Source organism: Nipponia nippon, unplaced genomic scaffold (genome assembly GCF_047370975.1).
Source record: "Nipponia nippon isolate SJK-2023a ecotype South Korea unplaced genomic scaffold, ASM4737097v1 scaffold_10, whole genome shotgun sequence".
Classification (NCBI taxonomy): domain Eukaryota; kingdom Metazoa; phylum Chordata; class Aves; order Pelecaniformes; family Threskiornithidae; genus Nipponia; species Nipponia nippon.
The window spans coordinates 31,076,779-31,101,376 of record NW_028262291.1 but is presented as its reverse complement, the minus strand read 5'-3'; the positions used below and the strand labels follow the sequence as shown (position 1 = coordinate 31,101,376).

Here is a 24,598-nt window from a genome sequence, read left to right as displayed (position 1 = left end):
TGTTGGCTTGAAACATCTGCTATAAGAAGTTTTACAAAGTAAAAATTTTGTTATTATTATTGAAGTGTAATGCGTTCTGTTGGACTTCCTGTGTGTTCTTGTTAAATTGATATGGCTGGTAAAGATGAGTCTGTTTAGCTCTCCTGCCTTGTTCTGCTGAATGTGCATTGATAGGCGGCCTGAAGCTACAGAGAGATTTAAAGTTGGGGATGTCTTATGTTTTAATTATTATTGTCCCTCATATTGTGCAAAGCTTAACTCAGAATGAGTTTCTTGCTTGTTTTTCTTCTTAAAGTACTGTGTTAATACAGAGAACCATTTGGGGCGGTGACTGACCTGGTCTTGGAGCCTTCTAGAAAGCTGTTTGTTGGCAAGGATGGAGATGTAATTTCAAATGATGTTATAGGATGCTCTGGGGTCCGGTGCACAGTCCAGTAAAACCAGTGAGAATCTTTCCCCAGTCTCAGTGAATTTTAGATTAGGACACAGATGTGCTGTTCAGTATACATGCACTCTCCTGCTAATTCTGGCCAGCTGCTAGAGCAAGAATTTATAACTGTTTTGGTCTCTAGAAGATCTGGATGTGAGGCAGTGTGGGCAGGTGTAGTTGAAAGCCAGAAGATCTGTACCGTCAGCTCAAGGTACTGGTCTGTAATTGAAGACTACTTCCTTTTTGAAATTTATCATTGTTTAGTACCTTCAGTATCTCAGGGATTTTTTCAGTTATGTTGGTATATCCCACAAACTTCACTCCTGCTCCTCTAATAAAAACTAGAATGCAACAATTTGCAGACATTAGCATTACCAGAAGTGTGAACTGAGTATTAAAAAATTTTGCTTTTCGTCCCTCATTCTTTCTGCCCTCCAAAACTGCAACTCCATGTTTCTTATTAAAGATTTATTTTCCATTTGCTCCTCTGTCACGTGTCCCTCAGAGATAATAGACCTGTGTCAGTGAGTTTCCATAAATGTTAGGCATGAAGTGCTGAATTTGCTTTTCTGTTCGTGTTATTGGGGGTGGGTCTAAATCTTCCCTTTAGTACTCCTAAGCTGGGTCCACGTGACTTGTAAAATTGGATCTGATGTTGTGTTGCATTCTGGATGTTTTTCTTCCTTTTGACATAAAGGTTTACCTATGCCCTATGGTCAGGGTAACATTAGTTAAATCAAAGCAACTTTAACTTAGGAAACGCGTAACCTGTTCTTAAAAAACGTGTCTGTCCTACCTGTGGTTTCTCTGTGGCTTATTGTGATCGTTCAGCTGACCTTTCTTCCAGAAGTGCGCAACAATCAGGATTAATTTTTTTCCTGCAAGTGCTCACTGCTGGCCACAGTCTGTATTGGAAGCTCTCTCTCTTTCATGTTTTTAAGAAAAAATGTATTTTTATTTGTTGGAATAAACGGATAGATTATAAGCTGAGTATAAATGCAAATAGATACAGTGTTGTTCTTAGAAAAGAAAATGGAAGTTTCACATTTATGTAGTGACTTAGTTTGAACACATTCACCATATTCTAGCAAAACATCTGACATGCTTATTTGCTAAATCGCTAATTATGAGTAGGAATATTATCACACTGAATTCGGACAGAAACTAGAATATAAGTAAATGCACAAAGCAACATGCTAATTTTTTATTAAATTAAGTTGCCTGAAGTATGTTGGGCACATAAGAGAGAAAATAATGTTATCAAAACCTGATCTTGTGCTGCGGAATTCTTAAAGACTTCTGGGATGCAATTCATTTCATTACAAAGTAGCCATATAAACCAGGCCACACCTCAGCTATCTCACTTTTCAGTAGCTGCATAAAAATGGGGGAGAAAACAAGAGTCCTTGTTTTGAAAGTGCCTGAGTAGATTTCTCCTTTGTTAATGGACCTCCAGTCCTCCCACTGAACACTGAGTGAATTGACAAAGTGCTTCCTTTGTGCTGTCAGGGAGGAGGCAGCTGTAAAAACTGGTGGTACTACCTAAATAGATGCTTGTTCCAAGTGTCTAGTCGATAACTGCCATCACTTCAGAATTTTAAAAGATTTAATAGACTACATTTTTTAATAAACCCAAATGCTGAAGTTATGACCATTTTTCTAAAGCTCTGAACTTTTAATCTTGAAGCATTTAATCTAGAAAATTATCAACCTAGACTGTAAATAGGAAATTTGTCTTTTGCTGTATTCTCTAAAGTGTGAAATCTTCCCACCGTTCTTTTTTAATGGCTAATTAGAAAGTTTGGGTGTTTTGTTTTGTTTTTTTTTTTAGATTCTTAACTCTGTGAATCTGTTGAGGTTCTCCCTCAAAGTGCAGTCCCCCGTGTTCAGTTTGTGTTGTGAGTTCTGAGTTTTCTGGGAGGAGCGGGAAGGAGATTTTTCTGTCAGAGCTTTTAAGAATCGGCTTCTGCTACAGACTGGCCCTAGTTGAGGCTCCTATATGTCAGTCTCCATGGAAGTACCTTCATTCCGAATTTTAAGCCTCCATTTATTCTCCATTTCTTTATGGCAGAGGACCCCTTAATTAAATTGATCAAGTGTAACACAACTTTTAAAAAAGCATATGTAATATATGAATTCTTTTAGTATCAAAATAAGCTAGCCTTCCCCTCTTTATGCTACACCAGCAGGAATCTTGATAAACAGTATTCAAAATGCTTTCTCTTTTCAGTAATATCCTTTTATATTGGAATTACTTCTATAGTAATTACTTTTATAGTAATTTTTAGTAATTGCATGTAGCAGTGGGCATCTTCTTCACCTTCTCTTTTCTTTAGGAAGAAAAAAATGGCCAGAAGGCTTCAGAGGCAAAGGAGGTGAAACTGTACGGTCAGATTCCTCCTGTAGAGAGGATGGATGAATCTCTTTCCACGCTTGTTAACTGCGAGTAAGTTCAGTTAAAAACAGATTGGAAACCAAACATTCTCTTCACTTTTTATTAATTTTCATTTTTTCTGCTGTCCACTGTGCAAATATGTATTTACTGTGTTTAAGTGTGCCCTTCAAAGCAGCAGCTTTCTCTTTTTCTCAGCTAAGCTTCTTTTTCCGCACACAGTTCCACTTTTTAATTCTAACATCCCTGTCACTTAACTGAGAAGATGTTAGGGTAGATTCTGTATTGATATTTGTCCCCAGAAAACTGGTATCTTGTTTATTGGTATGTAATTACAGGTCCATGTTTGGAGTCTATCAGCTAACTGGCACATTTATGATCCATTCCAAAATTTATGAAAAAAAAAAAAAAAAAAAGGAGACGTAAGCAGGACTTTCAGAAAATAATTCGAACCATTTCAGAAATAAATGTCCATGCATTTGTTAAGGCTAGGCGTGAAAAAGATAGTCCAATATGCCATGTAAGTAACTTGTGGTACTTTCCCAGAAGCTAAATAAAGTTGCAGAAGTCTTGATGGTTTGAGGATATTTTGAGTCTGTTTACACATCCAGTTAGTTTACCATCTAATGAGAGAAGAAAGACAATTATTTCTAATGCAATGGTGTTTGGACGTTGAACTCTTCTGATATAGTGATCCCTTGTATACTGTGAATTGATTATTCTTGCTTTTAAAGGAAACTGTCGCTGTCTACAAACTGCATTGAAAGAATCGCCAACTTGAACAGCCTAAGTAAGTGACAAGCCAGTGATTGATTATGTTTTTTTCTACTTGCTTGGATAGGACATACACCATAATGTTATATGTGTCCAGCTTTATACCTTTTCTTATCCTTTTTAATTCCTTCCTCTTAGAAAATTACAAGTGACCTTTAAAATTATCAGTCTTGCTGGAGAATGCATGTTTAGCAATAATGGTGTATTAAAGCATGTATTGCTGTGCACTGGCCTTTGCAGTTTTCTTACTGTGCAAGTTTAAAAAAAAAAAATCCATTCAGAAAGCACCTTTGTAACTTCCAGTGGGCCTGAGTTGCGATATTCAAAACCTAATCAGTTCTAGAGTGATTTCATGACCAATTTCTGTGCTCATGACGGAGACAGTCTGCAGTTAAACAACTCTGTAATTGTGGTATTGGTTGGAGTGAGGTTGGAGTGTTGTAGATCTGGATGGGAAAACAGCATTCCACTTTACAGAGGATTTGGATGTACTTGGTTTGATTTTGTTCTTACTTGAAAAGGGCATGCCATCTGTCTAGAAGTGGAACTGAACTTTTATTTCGTGGGCAGCTGCCTGACACCTTGAAGCTCATTGGCTTACTGACTTTAGGGCAGAAGTCTTAATGGTCTGTCCTCAAGACTTTGACTCTGTGGGATGGGGCTGGCAAAGAGCTGCAGGTTTTGGGCTGGAGCTTCCAGGCTTTTCTGTCCCCGTCAAATTGCCAGGTGGACAAACAAGGAACCTTGACTTCCATCCTCTCCAACTACACGGCAGTGGGGCTGTCAAGGAGCTTGATGAACTTACTTGTTTTCATAATATGCGCAGACTTCAACAAATTTGAAAATAGTAATCGGGGGAAAAATATTCCGGTAGTCTTTCCAAATAACTGTACTGTAGTATTTCAATTTGAGTAACTCTTACTATGAGCAAAAAATAATTAGGCAGTTGTATATAAAAGTGAAACCAATGAAATTTTTTAGTGGGATAAAACATTAAAAGCCTTTAAAGCATCTTAAATATTTACATTAATAAAATGTAGAATCAAAACATCTAATCTGTACCAAATGTTGGATCCTAAAGCCAGACAAACTAGAACTACATGATCTGTCTCTTAAAGGTACAGAATATGAGGAACTCACCATCTCTATTGACTTCTGCAAAAGAGAGAGAAACCAGTGCTTATAGCTATGAAAAACAAGCCAGTAATTATTACGTATTTGCTTTTGCCTGTTGCAGAGAGGAAGCTGAGAAATCTTTTTAAGCATGTACACTCTTTTCAGATGGAAAAGATTAGTATTAATGTATATACCTGATATTGTAGTTATGTCGAGTAGCTAATTCTGTGTAAAGGATCACACCCCTGTATCTGTACCTGTGAGGAAGATGTTTTAGATGACAGCAACAGGTGTTGGTTTTGTGTTTTAGAGAGTGTAAATGTTCCACGAGGGAGATCTTTCTTCCTTTAAAATACAGAATATCTCAGAACAAGAGTAATAAAAGACAGTAACAGCAGTTAGAAACAATGTTAAGGCATGGCTTTTTAAGCAATCTGTCATTTTTGTATTTGTAAGAAATGAAAGGATACTTACAAATTTCAAAAGTTACTGCAAACTTATGATTTATAAATGTGAGTTACAGAGAGAATACCTGGCTAGACCAAAAGGCCATCTCCCAGCGCTCTCCCCTGTGGATGGGGATCCTGAGGGATATTCTGGAGAACATTAGCTGTAGTAGGCTTTAGCCTTACTGATTATGATTCTTCATTTTTTGAGCATGGTCATGTATTAAGCTGTTGTGTTTGAAAAGAAAAAGAATTCTCATTGTACCTCAACTTTCTAATGAAGGCTAATCTTCCTGTTTTGGAATATTTGCCAGCTATGGTTTTATCAGGTGTGGTTTCATCCCTGCATTTCTTGAGACAGAACGTACAGCTACCTATTCTAGATCAGCCTTGAATCTTCATCCGTAGCAACCTCTAGCCACTACACGTGCTGTCTGTGGAGTATCTCTTGCTACTTGGCTGGAACTTTCATTGGTCTTGCCGTTAATTATTGTACCATGTATTTTCAATCATTATGCATACAAGAGCAAAACAAGATCATTAAGTATTTCATCCTTAAACATGTGTTAAAACATTCATGAAAGGTATAGATCCAAAGTTAACCCAGCTACATGCTGCAACTCAGTTTGCTTACTGACACCTGCAAGAAAGCTTGCCTGAAAAATGAAAATGAGTTAGACAAAAAGACTGCTATTTTGTTGTAGCTTTGAGTAACGCTAGTATTACACTAAACCCCAGCAAGAACAGCTCACTTGGAAAGGAGTTTCGTCTGGGTGCTAGACTAAGTTGAAATGTCTCTCATTAGACTTCTGTAAGGCAGCTTTATATGCTGCCTCTGTTATAGAAGTCAAATCTGCTACCTTAAAATAAGATTGGGAGCAAGTTAGCAGTTAGCGGTCAGGTGCAAGGTGAAATAATAATTTTTATTCAGTATTTATCTGCACTGAATTTCAACTAGGTAACCTACACTTGAGCAGCTTTGTATTCATGAGTGTGTTTCTGCGCTGTCCACTGCATCCATTCCTGACGATCTGTGTAAGTCAGGAGGTTTTGTTTCTGTTACATCATTCTTTAAGACAGCCTGTGCAGAGTGCAGTTTGTTTGTAAGTAGAATATGGTGTTTTACCTGACTTACAGCATCTTCTTATATTTAAAAACAAACAAACAAACTTTTATTAACAAGAAACTTTCTTTTATCTCTTACAGAAAATTTGAGGATTCTGTCTTTGGGAAGAAATAACATAAAGAACTTGAATGGATTGGTATGCGCTTCTTAGTATCAATTCTTTGCTAACAAAATGGAGTGCTGTCTGGAATGTGGGATAATTCCCCTATGTTCATAAAAGTCTTTGCTGAATTTATGTTATTGCCTAACTATTTATTTTCTCCTTTCACTATGATCTGTTCTCATTGCTTCTGAATTTTCAGATAGTCTTTCTTTCTTTAACACTCTTCATATTTGGAGATTCTTCAGGGCTAATTTACTATGTAAAAGGATTTTAGACAGAGGGATTTCACTGTCTTTGACAAAGATGAGCAGAACTTCTATTTGAAAACTGCTGTCTTTCTGTAAAGCCCTTTAAATTCCACTGGCTTTACATGAAAATAATTCCTACAGACTTTCTGCATGAGGAATTTTCTACCTGAAGATACTTAAGCTATGCTGCTTTACTACAAATATTGGCAGTCCTGTGAACACACACTTCATGAGAGTCTGTCCTTTTTATGTTAACTGGCACCCGCAGCAATATGGCTTTAGGGAAGAAGATGGTGGCAGGACTAAGTCTACCAGGTAGGGGAAAATTTGTTGAGGAAAAAATTGGATCAATTTTTTTACATTTGAATTAAGGGCAGAAGAACTTTTTTTTCTATCAGCTTTTTAAAATGAGTATAGAAATTCTTTTCTTCCTCAAGAGATACTGTACGTTTCTCCTGCAGAATATTTCTCTTCAAAGCTATTCCCACCTTCAGAGATGCCATATCTCTTAAGTATGAAATGCAGAGTCAGTGTGTAATGGCTGGTTTAAAAAATCCTCTCTCTTGAGAGAATTATGAAAGCAACTTGTGGCTGACAGATACAAACATACATGCACCTGAAATGAATCATTCCCTCATATTGTATAAACCCTCCTCGAAAGTAGTTGTTGAATTGCATTCACTTCATATATACTTGCAGTGCAGAAGCAGCCAAATTTGTCTCCTGTGCCCCTATGCCTTAAGAACAACTACTCCAGCCAGCTACTCCTTGTCTTATTCTAATATTGTGATTCCTGTCCTCCTAAATACATTTCAGATCCTTTGCTCTTAATTCCCCTGAGTATTTGTCATGTATAATTAGGGACCTGCTTAAAAGGAAACGAGGACCGATATACCTTAGTATTTTCTCACATGAGGTGACCTGTAGGGGGTGAAGAGAGAATCTGAAGAATAAGGAAGATATACTTCCGCTTACCTGAGTAGCCCTGTCATTTTCCAGGAGGCAGTTGCAGATACTTTAGAGGAGCTGTGGATCTCGTACAACTTCATTGAGAAACTGAGGGGTATCCGTGTAATGAAGAAGCTGAAGGTTCTTTATATGTCAAATAATTTGGTGAAGGACTGGGGTAAGCCATGCCTCTCTGTTGTGTAACTTCTCCTGTAGTATGGTGAATGCATGAGTTAAGTCACCAAGTCAAAAATAGTTCTGTGTGTTACAGGGGTTTAAGTCTCACTGATAAGCCTGCAGACATGTGCTGCATCCCTAAATATCCACTTACGCAAGAGAGTAAAAATAGTTAGAATATTGAATTCAACTTCTAAGCCCAATGGAGTTTTTGTTCTTCGAATCATCTTTCTCAGACTTCTTTTAAAATGCAAACCTGATACCAGTTCAAGCCCAAGCAATCACTGTCCTGTTGTATCCCATGCTATTTATGTTTGCACTGAGTTTGAAAGGAAGGTTTGGTGCAGATGTACTTTCCGTGTTCCACAATCTGGTTGGTGTTTTCACCTTTGTGGTTGCAGCAGAGTTTGTGAGACTGGCAGAGCTGCCATTACTAGAGGATCTGGTGTTTGTAGGCAATCCACTACAAGAGAAATACGCCTCTGATCAGAAGAACAATTGGATTGAAGAAGCAACCAAACGGGTACCCAAGCTGAAAAAGCTGGATGGTGAGTTTGCGGCATGAGGCAATTGGTGTGAGTTAACAGCTTAATACAAAGACAGCCACCGGGAAATGAATCACAACCTCAGAAATTCATCTGTGTGCCCATGTAATATTCCTCCCTCCTCTCTTTGGAGTTATTCAGAAGTAGGCTGACTTCTGGCAGCTGAATTTTGCAGCCCTGGCTGCAGGATCTTCTGAAAGTGATGGGTTTTGGAGCGTTAAGTGGTCTTGCAGCCCGCAGTTGGGCTTTACTCTTGAAGTTATCCAGTCGAATAGTTTTAGCACATAACTAATGGGGAACTGAAGCATACTGGTTTGAAGTTCTCTTGTGGAGTTCACATGTTGCCTTGTGTAACTATATAGTTAAGTGTTTAGCATTAAGTAAGTTACAAGGCTTTCATCTGCCACGTTGAATTACAGTTTTCCCAGCAGATTTGATTTACGGTTTTCCCCAACAAAAGAAGGTGACATGGGGGAATGGGGATAGACAGGGATATGTTCTGTTTTGCTTCTGGTGCAGGGGCAAGATTTCAGAACTTCATGCAAGTTTCCTAAATGCCTGAATATCCCCCTCTTGTCACCGCACTAAGCCCCAGTTTATAAGCTCTCCTCTCTTTTTTGTCACTGATATGAAAATATATTAAAGCATGTCCTGGTTAGTGACTGAAAGTGAGATAATTTTTAAATCTGTTTTTAAAGATGTTAACTTCTGTTAACGGAGGTGTTAGCTGTTCACTGTTACCTGCTGTTTACTAAAGCAATGAAGAGGAGAGCAGGACTGGTAACACTAATAAAGAGTCAGAGTAGCAGCAGGGAAGGTACGAGTGTAGGGATGGCGACAAGAGGCCAGCATCAGTACGGGGAGCAATGGATGGGAAATCAAAGCCAGATCAACTGAAGTAGTAAGAATTCTTGGGAAGGGGAAGCCTGGCGAGAGAAGCGTGCTGCTGTGAAGGATGGCCTGCAGTAGTCCATTTGTTGTTGTAGTAGAAAACATTTTGAGAGTGAAACAAAAAATGGAATAGGGCAAGTATCTACGGGCAAAGGGTAACCTTGTTAGTGTAAGATTAGACCCTTAGTTTCTTAAGCATTCCTGCAGCTGGGAGCAATGGACAGCTCTGAATTAGGCAGGTGCATTTCCTATGCAATGTAGAAAGAGAGGATGATATTTAAGAATGGAAACCACAAAAACTAGACTGTTGAGCAAGAGAGAAGTCAGAAATGCTGTGACTGGCCGTAAGGTTCTTGCTGTTACTGTCCCAGGGTCCTGTTATGCTTATGTAGTGTATGTGAGATGACTAATATAGGGACCTCAAAATTATTGAAATGCTTGAAGATCTTCTGGACAAAAATAAGCACTGAAGGTCTCTTTCAGCAGGTAGGTGTCTCCTTTCTGTTAGTTCCTGTGCCAAGAACCCTGCTCAGCAGTTAGGTGCCTAAAGCACAACAGAAACCAGGCTCTGGTGGTTTTATTTTTTGTTTCCTACCTGTGAAAAAAGAAACACAGCACCCCAATCTTAGAATAAGTAAAGGGCTCTCACCAAAAAGCCTCACAATAGTTGTCTCTGCCTCAAGCTGAGCAAAGCATCAGTATGACACAGTTCCCATTACCCAGGTGACAGCACAGGTGAATGAACTTATATCTTCACACCCTTGCTGTTCCTGTGCTAGTTATTTAGGCATGGATTTGATTGTGCTATTGCAGCATGCTGTGAGCTTACCTGTACTATTGGGTTTTGCTGCTGTGGGGCAAATGTGTAACTTGATAAATCTTTTTTTGGGCTATTAGCATTTCTGCTTATTTTAAATTCATGAACGCATCACTATGAGGTGGTGCGAACCCTGCAGACTGCCACAGTCTGAGGTGCCATTGCTCAACATGGCAGTTAGTTAAAAAGTGGTTGGTTTGTTTGTTCATTTGTGGTTTTTTTTCAGTACCCAAGGAGTGGGTATAGACTATCACTCTACTGTGCAATGCAGCTTTATTCCATGACATCCAAGTTATCCCTAAGGGATGTGACCCTATTGCTTCTTGGAGCCACATTAGTATACTTGTATTTTGTAGCCTGGACATCCAAGTTGGGTATCATTGAGGAGGTATCCTATACTAACTTGGTCATGTATGTCGTGGAAACGGCAGCACAAAGTAGGGGCCCAGCAAGAGAAGGGTGATATGCGAGTTGGTGGTTAGTTGAACCGACATGGTGCATCTCCCGGTGACCAAGTTAGGCTGATCTTTGCAGGTCCTGCTTTAGTACCTTTTTTATTCCCTGTTACCTAAGAAGTTGGAAAAACATCCAACAAAAGATCTCATCAGTCAGAGGCTTTTCTAGTTAAGAGCAGTCCAGGTATGTTCCTGTCGGTTAGAAGCAGTGGCAGGAAATATAACTCTTTCCTCTTTCTGCTAGTCTGACTCTTTCCCGCAGTCCAGACTAGCTTTCAGGTGTATCAGCATTAACTGTGTTTTTCTCTGCATAATCTATTTGTAAATCCTTGCAGATTTTTCTCTCTTTTTTCTCTTAGGTATCCTAGTTATTAAAGAAGAAGAAGATGAAGAAGGAGCAAACTGATGACACTTTCTTGTTGGGTATTTAATTATTTAAGTAACTCCAGATAGCTCAGCACATAGAACTTTTATAAAAAATGTTTGTTTTGAAGAAAATCTTTGGGCAATTTTTAAAAGACCAGCTTATTTCCACAGTCTGTCACCCAAAGAGTTAGTTACCAAAATTCAGGCACACCAATTTTGTCAAGCTTACGACACCTTCTCTACAGTGGAGCTGAGTTTATCTGCTGTTTGGCTAGCAAGAGATCTTTACCTAAACTAATGCATAGCTATTTTTAATCCCTGATTAGTGGTGCTTGTTATTCACTCTTAGGTTACAATAGAACCATCTGAGCTTCTTAGGTGCAGCTGGCCAACATTATCATTGGAAACACTGAGGCCAAAAGAACAGTGTTGTCATTTAGAGCCACGTTACAGGCTTTGTTGGGTTTCATTTTGTCATGGGAATCCCTCGATATTTTTAATATGTGAGTTTGCCTTTTCATCCCCTTAACTGTTATGCCAAACAGGCCCAGTAGTTGTGGACCTATGCAGAAAAAAGGTATTGATCTGATGATTGCTTGTTACTGGCCTGAAGTTTTGAATTGGGCTTCTCGCGTTGGAACTCGACTGCATTGCTTAGAAGGCCATGTATAACTTATATATTTATTTATTTTAAAGAGGCAATGGGAATTCTTTGCATGGTTTCAGTGAGACTAATATATCTGCTAGTGCTTTTTTTTTTTTTTTTTTTGTCTCTTAGCAAGAAATTATTTTCGCTTGGACTATGTGGCCTATTAACCTACAGCTGGTTCCTAGTTTTGGTTTGGGTCACTGGTGGACATAATCCTTTTCAGCTCTGGAATTGTCCTGTAACTAAGTAGGCTGACACTAATGCAGAAACAAACAGTGAACAAAAGACGTGGGTTTGAGGGCAGAAAATCTTGGGTTTGGGGATACTCATTTTTTTATGAAAGCACAGATGTAAGCAGTGAGAGAAAGCGTATGTAGTTAGTGGGGAAGGTGAGATGAGCTGGAAAGTGAGCATTGGAAAAAAAAAGTATTGAAGACGTACTAAATGTGCTATACTGCAGGGTAACCAGTTTTAGTAAAGCCCCCTTATATGACAGGTAGCTATTTTTAGTGAAAAGCGTTAAACAATGGTGAAGACATACCCGATTGCACTGTTGGATGCCAGTAGTGGTTTTTTTCTTCTTCTCTTGAGAGTAGATCAAGTCCCCTGAGTAGATTTTTCTGCAGCTTGCTTTTGTTAAAAGCTTTTCTTCTAATTCATGGTACCATCGTTGTTTAAATTAAAATGGCAACAAGCATACCTGCTGGTTCCAGACCAGGCATCGAAGGGCTGGAGGCACAACGCCACTCAATTATTTTGTTTGTGAAGGTGTGGCAGGAGTTGAAATCTTGGAAGTCATGGTCAGAGATAAAAAGGAGGTAGAATTGGCCCAGACAACAGTGCTATTGATCTCAACTCCAGGTGTAATTGTAGTAGAAGATAATTCTCTCTCTAATCAATTTCTAGGTGAACAGTGTGAAGTAGAAGATTACAAGACAATCGCAGTTTAGTTTCAATATATTGCTGGTTATTCTATGACTGTTAGAGGAATTCTTAAGCATTCCCATTTAAATTGGCAATTGCTGATAAGGCTTGAGTTTGATTTAGATTCATTACTTAAAATAAGGTCAAGAGAGCAATGGCAAAAACTGTGGACGTTATTCCCCTAGCACAAAGTGCTTCCAGGCAGCTGTTCTCTTGACCAGAAAGCAGTTTCTTAGTTACCTAGCTCACTGGATTTATCTTACAGACAACTTTATATTGGTATGTAATTTCTTTTTAGAATTATTCTCCTAGCTTTATCATCGGTAAAGGCACCCTTGACCAAGAAGCACAGTGGGAGAGAGGGTATACAGCCAACAGCCATTTCAGATTGGCTTCTTTTAAAACTAAGCCATTGAGTTCAGGTGGAGCCAGTGACTTTCGGCAAGTGGCTGTGCTTGGGCAGTGTGCAGCCTGCTGGCCCCATCTGCTGCGGTGGGGCAACAGGGGATTGCCTTCTGCCCTTGGCGACTGTAATTAAAGTGTGTTTAATGTGAGCGGGGCAAAACTTGACTTACGAATACTACCAACAAACAGAAATGCCTGTTTAATCTGTGTTTGGGGACATCTTCAGCATAGACCATGCAGTGCTCTTATAGCGCTTGGCCACACAGCAAAGCGAGCTTCTGCAGCTGGTCTCTCCTCGCACATCGTCTACAAGCGTGGTACGTATGGCTAAGTTAGCGCCTCCAATGGAAGGCAACAGGAGAGCGAGCGAGTGATGAGCACGCAGTCCCATGCCAAGTAATCCTGCTGGTTAACTTTTTTTTTTTAATATCTAAATATGGTCTAAGTCTACATTTCTGAAGGTTATGTTAGATACAGCAAATACTCTGGCTATTTTGAGACATTCTGAGAGCAGAATAGAAACTTAAGTGTTCTGACTGTGTGGTGACAGTTGGAACGAAACACAGCTCCATTCCATTGACAAGACGTGAGGGATAAGAGCAGTTCCTGGCTCTTGTCAGTGACCAGTACAGGCTGTATGTACGGGAATCAGTCCAAGACCTATTGCAGTTTTTGGTAGAGCTGCGTGTGTTGTGTGGCTCACTGTCATCAGCTCTTTTCACAGATTAACAGCACAAATTCTCCATCTCTTTTTTGGGGGCTGCATTGCAAACACCACCAAAAAAGAAAAAAAAAACATCATTGAAGGAACGGGGCATCCAGCCAGTCTCAGCACAATTATAACAGCAGCAAGGGACGCTCACAAGCTTTCCCTTGCCTTTCACCCTTCACGCTGTGATAAATTAGCATATACTTTAAAACCCTCCTGATAAGAACTGTATGTCAATCTCAATGAAACAATACAGTAAGAAAAGAATAACCTGTGGCTCTCATTTGTCAGGGGATGCTTCAGCTCAAAGCTGGGTGGAAGGTTCAGCTTAATGTTCCTTTGCCTGATCTATCATGATTACACTCAAGAACAAATCAACCCCCCAACCTTCTTCTCCTCTAAAATAAGTGAACTTTTCCTAAATTTTAAAATTTGCACTTTAAAAATACGCACTGGATGTGGTGGAAGACATACTATACAGGTGGTAGAATTAAAGCAGCTGATTTGCATATTGATGATGGTGCTACACCATGTCATGTATAAGCTAAGAGCAAAGCTCAGCCTGCACGCCCATAGGGAGCGGCTGAGTAAAAAAAGGCTTGTCTTTCTGCATTACTCTTTGCTCTTCCCTATCTCACCACATCCAATAACGTAGTAAGCACATTATTATTCATGGATGAAAAGAGCACCCATGTAAAACTTGCAAGCCATGTGGAATTCTGCTTTCCCCAGTGAAACTATGGAGGATTAGCATCCACTTTATTCCTTAGAGAAATATCCTAAAATTAAATTAGCGATAGGAAATAGCTAGGTTTTTTACTTGCTTGTTAGCACATTGACCTCTCTTCAAAGAGCTGATGTATGCAGTGATTATATTGAGAACTGCTGGAAAAATGTGAGAAGAGACCCGAGAACCAGCAGATTACTCAGGTTACACTAGAAGTAGACTCATCTAGAAGAATCTTCACACAAGAGAGCACTTTTAACATCCCCTTTGGCTATCTTTTGTATCCAGTAATTTTGTAGCATGACCAAACTGTTAAATTTGCTGTGTTTAAGTTATTTAGGCTTATGTTTATAAATGTTCTTCTGTGAAACTTGTTTAAAAATAATATAATGTTATTTTATACAAACGTCTTTGGCTGTTGTGTAACGAAATAGTTCAGAAATTAAATTTTGTTCTCATTAAACTTTCCTAGCTGCTCAGGGAGCAATGTATTTATATAGTATGTAAATGCTGTTCCTTATTGCCTCTATATTTTAGAATAGAATATGACTTAGACTTTAAAAATGCTGATATATTGTGATTTTTGTCATCTGATACATAAATATTTTTCAATCTTTTAAGACAGTGGTTGTCAGACTTTGTTCTTAGGTCTGAAGAGAGAAGTCTACTACTGCTATACGGGGAAAAAAAAAAATCCAAATAAGTCAATGGCTAGTCTTTCTTCCGTACAAAATTACTAATTCACTTTGAATTTAAGTCCTGTTAACAGCAATATACTATCAGTTCCATTAAACCAGGCCAAGAGAAGGTTAACTGATTAATGAACTTCTGTAATAGAAACTTTAGCCTTTAACAGACAGTGTCACTGAAATGTAATTTCAAAACTCCGATACAAAGAAGCAGCTCTCTGCCCCACAGTCCACAGCAGCTGGTCTCGATAATGACACAAATAGCATCCTGCAATGATGGCTGTAGTGCTGCTTAAAAAACATATAGGGAATTACTGCAGCATTCCTCGCACTACCACTAACTCAAAGTTGACTAATCACTGAAATGCTTTAGAAGGTCTCTTTCAGTAGTTCAAGTAATTTCCAGTAGCTTGGGCTTGGATCAACCCGTTAAAAAAAGATGAAAACCCAAATGCCCAAAACTTGTGACTTTTTTGATCAGCCAAAGTTTGTTTGCATGGCTTCCCAGTTTTAGTACAAAGTAGTCAACCTTTAGCACTTCTGCCAGTTGGCTTTGGCAGGGAGGCAAATACATTATTTAAAGCCTTAAACAAACTCGTGGTCTCCTATCTGAAGTGAAGGCTTCGGTGTTCCCTCTCTTTTGCCCACCAAGCAAAACGCCACTTACTTCTCCAAATGCTATTGCTGATCAACAGCCACGTCCACCGGAGTAAATTAAAGCAAGGGCTTCTACACTGAGCTGATAAAAAGAGCATTTTAATGTCTTGGGCTGAGTCTTTCTCCTGCCAGCTTTGCCAAGAATATTGAAAGAAAACTGGTGTGCCGCCTTAGATTCGAACTGAAACCTAGCAGGAGGCCAGTCAGACACCGATACACATTTCTACCATCTGCTTTCTGTAGTGAAACATCTGCAGCTTTTAAAGACTTCACACCCATCGGCGTGAGAAACAGTAGCCTAGTTAACTAAAACCAGTTAACTACCACAACAGAAGGAACCTTTGTTTTGAAGATGGATGGAAACTTATTAATATTTGAAATCCACAGCAAGAGATCCAGCTACTGCCAGGGGAAATTAGATTAGCGCTGTATAACAAAATATGTTTAAAAAACCCCTTAGATTCAGGTAACAGACAAGTGCCTTTAAGACTATTTACTAAAACTTTTTTTAAACTCTACCCTTGAAAAATACGATGCGATATGATTTACAGCTGGAGTCATCATTTCTACAGCCAGCAGATTCAACTACTAAACAGCAGGAAAACGTTAACTCTTTCCAGCAGCTCGAGATTTACTTCAGTCAGGTAGCGTCAGAATCCAGCTGGCCTTATTTACAGCGCAGAAGCAGACCTAGAACTATTCCCCCTGAATTTCTAACACATTATCAAGGTTGTTACTGGCGTTCTGAGAAGGTGCTTGGCTCGGAGCGGGAGACACGCACGCAATCAACACTTCCATAAAGCAATGGAGCTGCATCTGCCAGTTATTTTCTTGGATAGAAGACATAAAACACATCGCAGGCTGGTGTCTTCGGGGAGAAGTTTACATTGAGAAACAGCCTCGAGAATTGCTGTGGAAAAGAGAGAGGTGGGCACAATGAGAGACCAGACCAGCTAAAAGAGCTCACAACGGCGTCCTTCGCATGAACGCATCGCAGTCACTGCCACCCCGACCCCCGACTGCCACTCCCTCATACCATCAAAAAACTCGGCTATGGAACCTTTTTTAAACCTCATTTAATAAAAGGTTTTTTAGATATATAGAGGATATCAAGTAAATAAGTTACATAGTACATTACAATCACATCAGCAAGATTTCCTTTAGTGTATTAATATTTTATAAAAAAGCACACAAAAAATAAATTCAGTCCAGTCTATCACAACTGTACAGCAACAGGTAAATATATTTATATATGTACATTTTTAACATGTAACAGTCTTTTAAAAGGTGCCCTAGGCAGCAAACACACAAAAGGAAGTGTCTGCTCACTTGTTAAAATAAAAGTAATATACTTTATTATAAAGCATTTATACAGTAATTACAAAGGCTGACTGCTCCTGTACAGTACACCAAAGCTTTGACTACAAATTTAAAAACAGAACATAAAAAGAATGAACACAAAAAAGTTTATATCAAATCTGAACTACAAGGGGAAAAATACATGTGGAGAAGCTGCAGGAAACTGGTTTTTAAAATATACAATTACATTTCTAGAAAAATATATGTTGTCTTCTAATCTGGAGACGTTAGGGGTTTTTTTCAGGCTCAGCTGTCAGTGGAATCCTAGTCTTGGAAAGAAAAGTCCTTAGACAGCTGGGGATTCAGAGTTTGTGTCTTCCTAACATTTGACACAGGAGAGAATGAGGGCGAGTAAAGCAGCTGAACCCAAGTGACGAATTTACATAGAAACTCACCCCCACAAAAATCACACACGATTTGTAGACGCTGCTTCTCTGTCTCTTTAAAGCTTTATGAACTTTCAGACATACATCAGAAGATAAAACGGGAGAAAGTTTGTGTGGGAAAATGTCGTTTAGAACAAGGTTTCTGGCAGAGGTAATCATGGGACTAGAAGTGCCATTGTATGAAAGCAGACAAGACTTCTATGGCGACAGTCCTCCCTACTCCCATTTCTTTTAAAATAGGATAGGTATAGATAAGGACTTTCTAGTCCACTGCCTGAAAGAGAATTAAGAAGCGTGTAATTGCTGAGAGTGAGAAAGGTCACTCTTTGTGGTTTAGGAAACATTTTTTTTTAATGTTGATTTTAACCTAAGCTTGTTGCAATGGTAAAAATGACCGAAAGCCTCAGCCTGATAAATCAGAGGGTAGTTTTAGCTAATTTGGACTTCACATTACATCTTTAGTATGGGATTAATAGATGAGTTACCTCGAAGCTTTAGAATTTCTGTCTTTGCCCTGCCTTTAAACAGCTGTATTCCTACCTGCTCCTAGCTAGCAAAATGCCAAGGTCCTGCACAGCCGATTGAAATTCTCTAGGCCTTCACCTTACAGAGTTGAGTTCTCTCAGATACCGTTACCTGTATCAGTAAATGGAAAAACATCAAATAAATTAAAATGCAGAAGAGTTGTTCTTGCAGCTGGACTGCAAAACACCTGTAGCTATATCACATATGCATCACAAGGGCATGCATATATCTCGTAATTATATACACGCACAGAGTCTTACAAAACTGAGATGCTATCCCATGCAGATGACAAACCTGAAAGACTGAATCTAGCCGTAAAGGGCAAACACAGGCAGAAAGGCAGAAGTACGCGATCGGGGCAAAACGTGATCTATCGCTGCATCTCCGCAACGCCCAACGCTGGCATCAAGACTCAAATAGGTAATGGTTTTGAAATACAGCCACCCGACTACTGGGTACATGACCACCCGAAGCCTGATCTCGCACTGTAAAAGGCAAATCTATCAGTATCCATTCACAGAATCGCAGTCTGTAAATCTTGTTTTTGTTCCCATAGCAAAGACAGCTAAAGCAAAGAGACGCCTTGTTCAAACTCAAGTCAATGACTGAGCATATACTGCCTTTTTTCTGAATTATCAGCAAACCCTTATACTAATTGGGGATCAGTAAACAGGCCTTTAAACGATGGAAAATAATGAGCATAGGGTTGTAAAACAGACAGATCAACAGAACATAGAGAAGAGTTGTTTTTTTCTTTTTAATCATGACTGGAACACCACAGCCTTAAATTAACACTGTGCTGCAGTAGGGAGCCACTCAAATAATTTTTTCACCCCCTAAGAGAGTAACAGAATTCATTCCAGATTAGACCAGCTCAGTTCAAATGCTGTGTAATTCAGGGTTGGCTGGTTGGTTTGTTTTATTAAGATAATTCTCTGCCAACTTTTGCTAGTAGGCAGGATCTAATTCAGATGTAGGATCAATTCCAAACTGCTACCGTAAGCAAGTGGGCAGCAGGTTTGGTTTTGCTCATTTGTTTTTAAACAAACCACTCAGAGGAGCATTTTTACTCATTACCATGACAGAAAAGAGGTCTTCTGGTGGCTACTAGCAATATGTAAACATGCCGAGAAGCATTTCTGTTTGATGCCACTGACTTGGAACATTTACCTGATTTTGGTCAGCTCTGCTAACCCACAGTTGTTAGAGGTTATCCTCAGAAAAAGTCCTTTTCTGATTTTCTTCCAGTGACAGACCTCACTCTATCACATCTTCCTGTTCTCTTCTACTGCAGCAGGGCGTTGGAGAGAAACAACAGTACTGGATTCAGTGTGTAACACACCATTTTTGTGCAATTAAAGAAAATCTCTGATTTGTTCTTATCAGCACCTCAATGGCTTATCCCTGATAAGAGGAAAAATTAGTCTTATGTCAATTTCCTAAAATAGCAAGAATCAGTGAAAGATCTGGTCTTTGGAAGACTATAATAATGCTTTCATTCAAGCATCATCATATCTGAAAGATTAAATCGTTACTTAAAGCAATCCTACGATTTACTCCCTAAATCTTGTACTTCATTTCATCTGATCAGTTGTTTGTCACCATAATTTGCTATGCCATATCTAAAACTACTTCAAGCTTGAAAACTCCTGAGGGCCATAACTAAAGGTTTGCTCATTATCACCCAGGCATACTTCCAGACACCAAAAATACCAGAGTAAACGCAGGTGATACACAGAGCAGAAGAGTAAAAGGCAGAGAGATGTCCTGATGTTCTGCCCGTAAGGAGAACAGTACATTTCAGTACAAACCTCTGTGCAGATTTGCCTTACCTGAGAACACACGTAAGTTTAGTTTAGCATCCTATTTTCTAGCTAGAACTACACCCGCCGGTCCATGCTGTCCCTCGCTTTTTCCTAAGCATCTGCTCCTGATCACTGACAGAAACAAGACCTGGGGCTAGACAGAGCTTTGGTTTGTCCCAATATGAACAGCCTCTGTTTTTTCCTAAAGGACTGCATAACCGATTGGTTTTGCACTGTTTGAGCAAGGACAGTGAAAGCATTTTCCTAAGACAGTTTGATTAACCTCATTTCAGTTCTCAAGTTTAGTCAAGATCTCCTCTCCAATCTAAAAAAACCAACAAACCCACTTCATTTTTGCCATATTTCTCAATGTCTGCCAGTTCCACCTCTATCTCCCTTGCTTTGTTATGTGTTTCTAGGCCTTCCCAGTCTCTGTTAAGTAACCGTAGACTGTTCTGCTGCTGCGACACTGGTACTCCAGGCAAACGCATTCATTACAACAGTATCTACATTACTTTAAATCCCTTTTTAGATATACTCTTGAGCCCTGCTTGTTTCTGAACTGTTGCCCTGCCCTGCAGTTCTCAATATCTGGAAGCTATTGGCAACTTCCCAGAAACACACTTCAGAATTTTAAGTTTAATTGCATCATTGCTTTTTACTGGAGTTAATCCCAGTACTACAAGTGGACCATGACGTCCAGCTGCTTCACCTACTGTCTGTCCTGGCACAGTGCGCTAAAGCTTCTCTTCTCTCTGAGGGTCCTAGGATAATGGTAGACAAGTATTTTCTCTAATTTACAAAAGGAAAAAGATAACAATCAACACTGAAACTCTTAATAAGACTAATTTGCTTAAGCTTCTTTTTAAAGATTAGTAGCTTTTAGTTCTTTGCAGTTTTTGAATGATTTTAACAGTTCATGACATGCCATCTGCTTCCACAGCCTAGTTAGTCAAAAAGACCTGTGCTTATAGGGACACAGAACAGTCATCCAAATGTTGAAAGGAAGCCTAATTTTGTTAGGAACAAAAAATACAACCTTGGCAGAAAATTGAACACTTAAAGGCAAAAGTGTCAGCATTGAAAAAAGTGCAGTCCTTAATGATACTCCTACTTATTTTTTAAGAGCAGTAACTGTTTCTGCTATTCAGATACAGGATTCTATCCAAAGGCATATATATGTCAAAGCAAACATGGTACAATACCCAGCCTCCCAGACTTGGAGAGTGAAGCAATCATGGTTGCATAGCACCACGGGGCAGGAAGAGTTCGCCAGATGGCACGCCAGGATTAGAGCCGCTCACCCCTAGGGGCCACGGCCCCATCCTCACCACTGCCATCAACGCCTATCCTGGGTTCGAGTATCGCCCTGCCACCGGAGGGCACGCCAACGAAGGTCCCGGGCGAAAATCCATCGTGCCCACGTTGTGGGAACGGGATAGGAAAGACGTTGGGACTGACTGAACATCTGAAGAGAGCACATGGAAAGAGAAAGATCTTGTTTCAGTGTGCCCGCTGTGGGAAAAAGAACGTAAAACATCACAGTATTGCCTGCCATTTTCCAAAGTGCAAGGGGGGCTATGGAATCTGCCCCGGTGGAGGGCTTGAGCTGTGGGGAATGTGGAAGAGTATTCAAATCAAAAATCGGCCTGGGACAGCATAAACACTTGGCCCATCCAGCTGTCACAAATATTGAGCAGATCATCGCCTCCCACCCAAAAGAAAGTACTGAAAGAGGGGTACGTTGGCAGTGTTGGACGGAGGAAGAGGTGGAGTTATTGCACGAGTTGGATAAGCAGTACGAGGGGAGCAAGAACATCAATAAGTTGATTGCGGAATATATTCCATCGAAAACAACTAAGCAGATAAGCAATAAGAGAAGAGGGCTTAATAAAAGTCCTGGGAAAAGGGAAAGAGATCTGGAATGGAGGAAACATCTAGAAAAAGGAGAACATCCTGTGGACATTGGGTCGCGAGTAGAAGGGGGACTGAAGTCCCATTATCAGAGAGTGATTTCTGACTGGTTGACATCTGAGGAACTGCCCATTCTTCAGGGGACTTTTGAAAAGGTGATCGAAGGGAAGGAAGATCCATCAACACTGATTGATGATGCCATCGAGGACCAGTACTCATGCCTGTTTATGAAGTCCACCGGGTTGAAAGCAAGCCAACATCAGAAGCAACAATCAGCATGCAGGGCTGCTCCTTCTGAACTGACAAAGGAGTGGACGAGAAGAGGGCCTAGAAGCAGGGGCATCTCCTACAATTCCAGTGGCTGTTCTCCCTGGATTGAGGGAAACTGGCTGGTATCCTGGATGATGTGGGATCCCTGAGGTGCGGTATTCCCACTGGATGAAGTACACAAGGTGTTCAAGTTGAGACGGAAATCACTGGGAACATTCAAGGGCCTAGGTGCTGTCAGAACCGTTGGCCAGGCAGACAACTCGTCGAAAGAAATCTCGAAAAACATCAAGGAGATGAGTAAGAACGCGGCGCCAGGACCGGATGGGCTTAGTTTGAGAGAACTCGTTAAGATCGATCCTCACTATGCCCAGCTGACGGAACTTTTCAGTCTATGGCTGGTGTCAGGGATAATACCGGACGTGGTGAGAGAACGTAGGACTGTGCTAATATAAAAATTTGCCTCGCCAGAGCGCCAAAATGACATCAACAACTGGTGGCCAATCACCATCGGATCAACCATTCTCAGGTTGTTCTCAACGATTTTGATGGCAAGGCTGACGAGGGCATGACTCATTAATCCTTAACAAAGGGGGTTCATTAAGTCATTGGGGTGTGCAGAAAATCTTAAATTATTACAGCTATTAATCTGTAACGCTAAAAAGGAACATCGACCCCTGGGGGTAGTCTTTATCAATCTTGCAAAAGCCTCTGACACCATATTATCTCAGCTCTTACGCAAAAGGGCACGGACGATCATATAATCACCCTGATTAAAAAATCTGTATTATAACATCAATACATGTATTGACCTGAAGAATGACAGTCGGATCCTACTGGGATTCAGATTGGGGTTAAACAAGGTGATCCAATGTCCCCGGTCCTGTTTAACTTACCTGTGGACCCTCTGCTGTCTTAAGTTGGAAGAGGCAGGAAGTGGTTTCCAACACTGCTAGAAAAGTATAACAACTATGGCTTTTGCTGACAACCTGGTACTGTTCAGTGGATCATGGGATGGGATGCAGAAAAGCAATGGAATTTTGCAGGTCTTCTGTGATCTAACGGGCCTCAAAATGCAAGGCGAGAAGTGCCACGGCTTTTACATCCAACCGACAAAAGCCTCGTATATGATCAACAACTGTCCTCCATGGATGATCAACGGCACCCCCGTCAATACGATTGAACCCAGTAGTTCTGAAAAGTACCTGGGTCTATGTATCGATGCACGGACCGGTATATTGAAACCAGAACTACTGTTCCCTGATAGACAGATAACAGAACGGCTATATCGGATTGGAAAGCCTGCATTAGAGCTGCTTCAGAAGGTTGACATCTTGAAAGGGTATACCGTCCTGCGACTGATGTACTTGGCAGAACAGGCAGACGTGAAAGCTACATAGCTGGAAACCCTTGACTTGGCGATTCGAATGGCCGTCAAGGAGTGGTTACATGTCCCAGTAAGTACTTGTGATGCCATCCTGTATTCCAGCACTTGGGATGGTGGACTAGGTATTACCAGGCTCTCAGGTTTGATACCCAGCGTGCAAGCCTGAAGACTGCACAGAATTGCTCAGTCTTTGGATAAGACGAGAAGAGCCATCGTGTGAGAGGAAGGAATTGAAAAAGAATTTGAAAGACTACGGATTGCAGCTGGAGGGGATAAGGACAAGGTTCCATCTATTTGGGACCCAACAGCAGTTATGGTAGTATCAGAGGAACTTGGTAGCGAGGAACCAGTCTTGGAATGGGAGATGTCTGCGCCAAAAGTCATCTTTCCAAGACCCTGTAACTGGAGGAAACAAGAATTCATTAATTGGACCAAGCTAGTATCCCAGGGCTGTGGAATTTCCAACTTTTGAGATGGACAAGATCAGCAACAACTGGATAGAATTTTATAGGGGCATTCCCCACAGGAAGCTCATCACAGTGTTACAGCTGAGGGCAAACATCTACCCCATGAGGGAATTTCTAGCAAGGGGAAGACAGGAAACCCAAATTAAATCATTCCGACATTGCAGCGCAGAAAACGAGACCTCCTCACTTATTATTGGATACTGCCCAGCGGTGCAGGAGGGAAGGATTAAAAGACATAACCATCTGTGCGAATTATTGGCAAATGAGGCAAAAAAGAAGGACTGGGTAGTATTCCAGGAGCCACTGTTGAAAGACTATCATAATGAATTATACAAACCAAACCTAGTCTTCGTTAAAGGAGAGCAGGCTCTGGTGGTAGATATTACGGTCAGATACGAGAGTAAGTTAACATCTCTGGTAGATGTGGCTGCAGAGAAGATCAAGAAATATCAATACCTGAAAGAACAAATTCAAGAACTAACAAATGCTAACATCACTAAATTCATGGGGTTTCTGTTAGGTGCACGTGGAAAATGGTACCAAGGCAACTATGAACTGTTGAAAGAACTGGGACTCTCTGGTCCCTGACAGGAAAGCGTTGCCCTTCGTCTATCAAATCGGGCACTATTCTCATCTGTAGATATTGTGCATATTCTTACAAGTCAGGCACGGGCTATTGTAAGATCATAATGTATTAATGAATTGTAATTGTATTGATTGATTGACTGACTATTAATAAACTGATTTCTTCTCTCTCTATCGCAGCAGGAACTGGACCCTGAACTGGATACAGGCCTGTGGCAACAAAAGCTTGTGTGGAAGGGCAACTCAATAGTTAGGGTACAATAGTATGTAGGGATATATGGGGATTGGATCATGACACATTACCTAAAT

General features: G+C 40.2%; 1 protein-coding gene and 1 long non-coding RNA gene across 7 annotated transcripts in view; one reads left to right on the top strand and one right to left on the bottom strand.

The window, feature by feature from the left end:
* The window catches only part of LOC148057142 (uncharacterized), a 12,899-nt gene extending 5,157 nt beyond the window's left edge, over positions 1-7,742 (bottom strand). Inside the window, exon 1 of the long non-coding RNA XR_015701967.1 lies at positions 7,611-7,742. This is a non-coding gene — a long non-coding RNA (uncharacterized LOC148057142). The remainder of the gene's footprint in view (positions 1-7,610) is intronic.
* DNAL1 (dynein axonemal light chain 1) overlaps positions 1-24,598 on the top strand; it is a 27,911-nt gene extending 3,313 nt beyond the window's left edge. For 2 of the 6 annotated variants that reach the window (XM_087746358.1, XM_087746356.1), the window contains exons 3-8: positions 2,767-2,876; positions 3,557-3,612; positions 6,365-6,420; positions 7,635-7,761; positions 8,162-8,308; positions 10,828-14,864. In XM_087746358.1, coding sequence (XP_087602484.1) covers positions 2,842-2,876; positions 3,557-3,612; positions 6,365-6,420; positions 7,635-7,761; positions 8,162-8,308; positions 10,828-10,874 — 468 coding nt within the window. In that variant the 5' untranslated portion in view covers positions 2,767-2,841 and the 3' untranslated portion in view covers positions 10,875-14,864. Of the gene's footprint in view, positions 1-2,766; positions 2,877-3,556; positions 3,613-6,364; positions 6,421-7,634; positions 7,762-8,161; positions 8,309-10,827; positions 14,865-24,469 lie in introns of those variants that run through there. The other 4 variants (XM_087746354.1, XM_087746357.1, XM_087746355.1 and 1 more) reach the window with 4 other exon arrangements.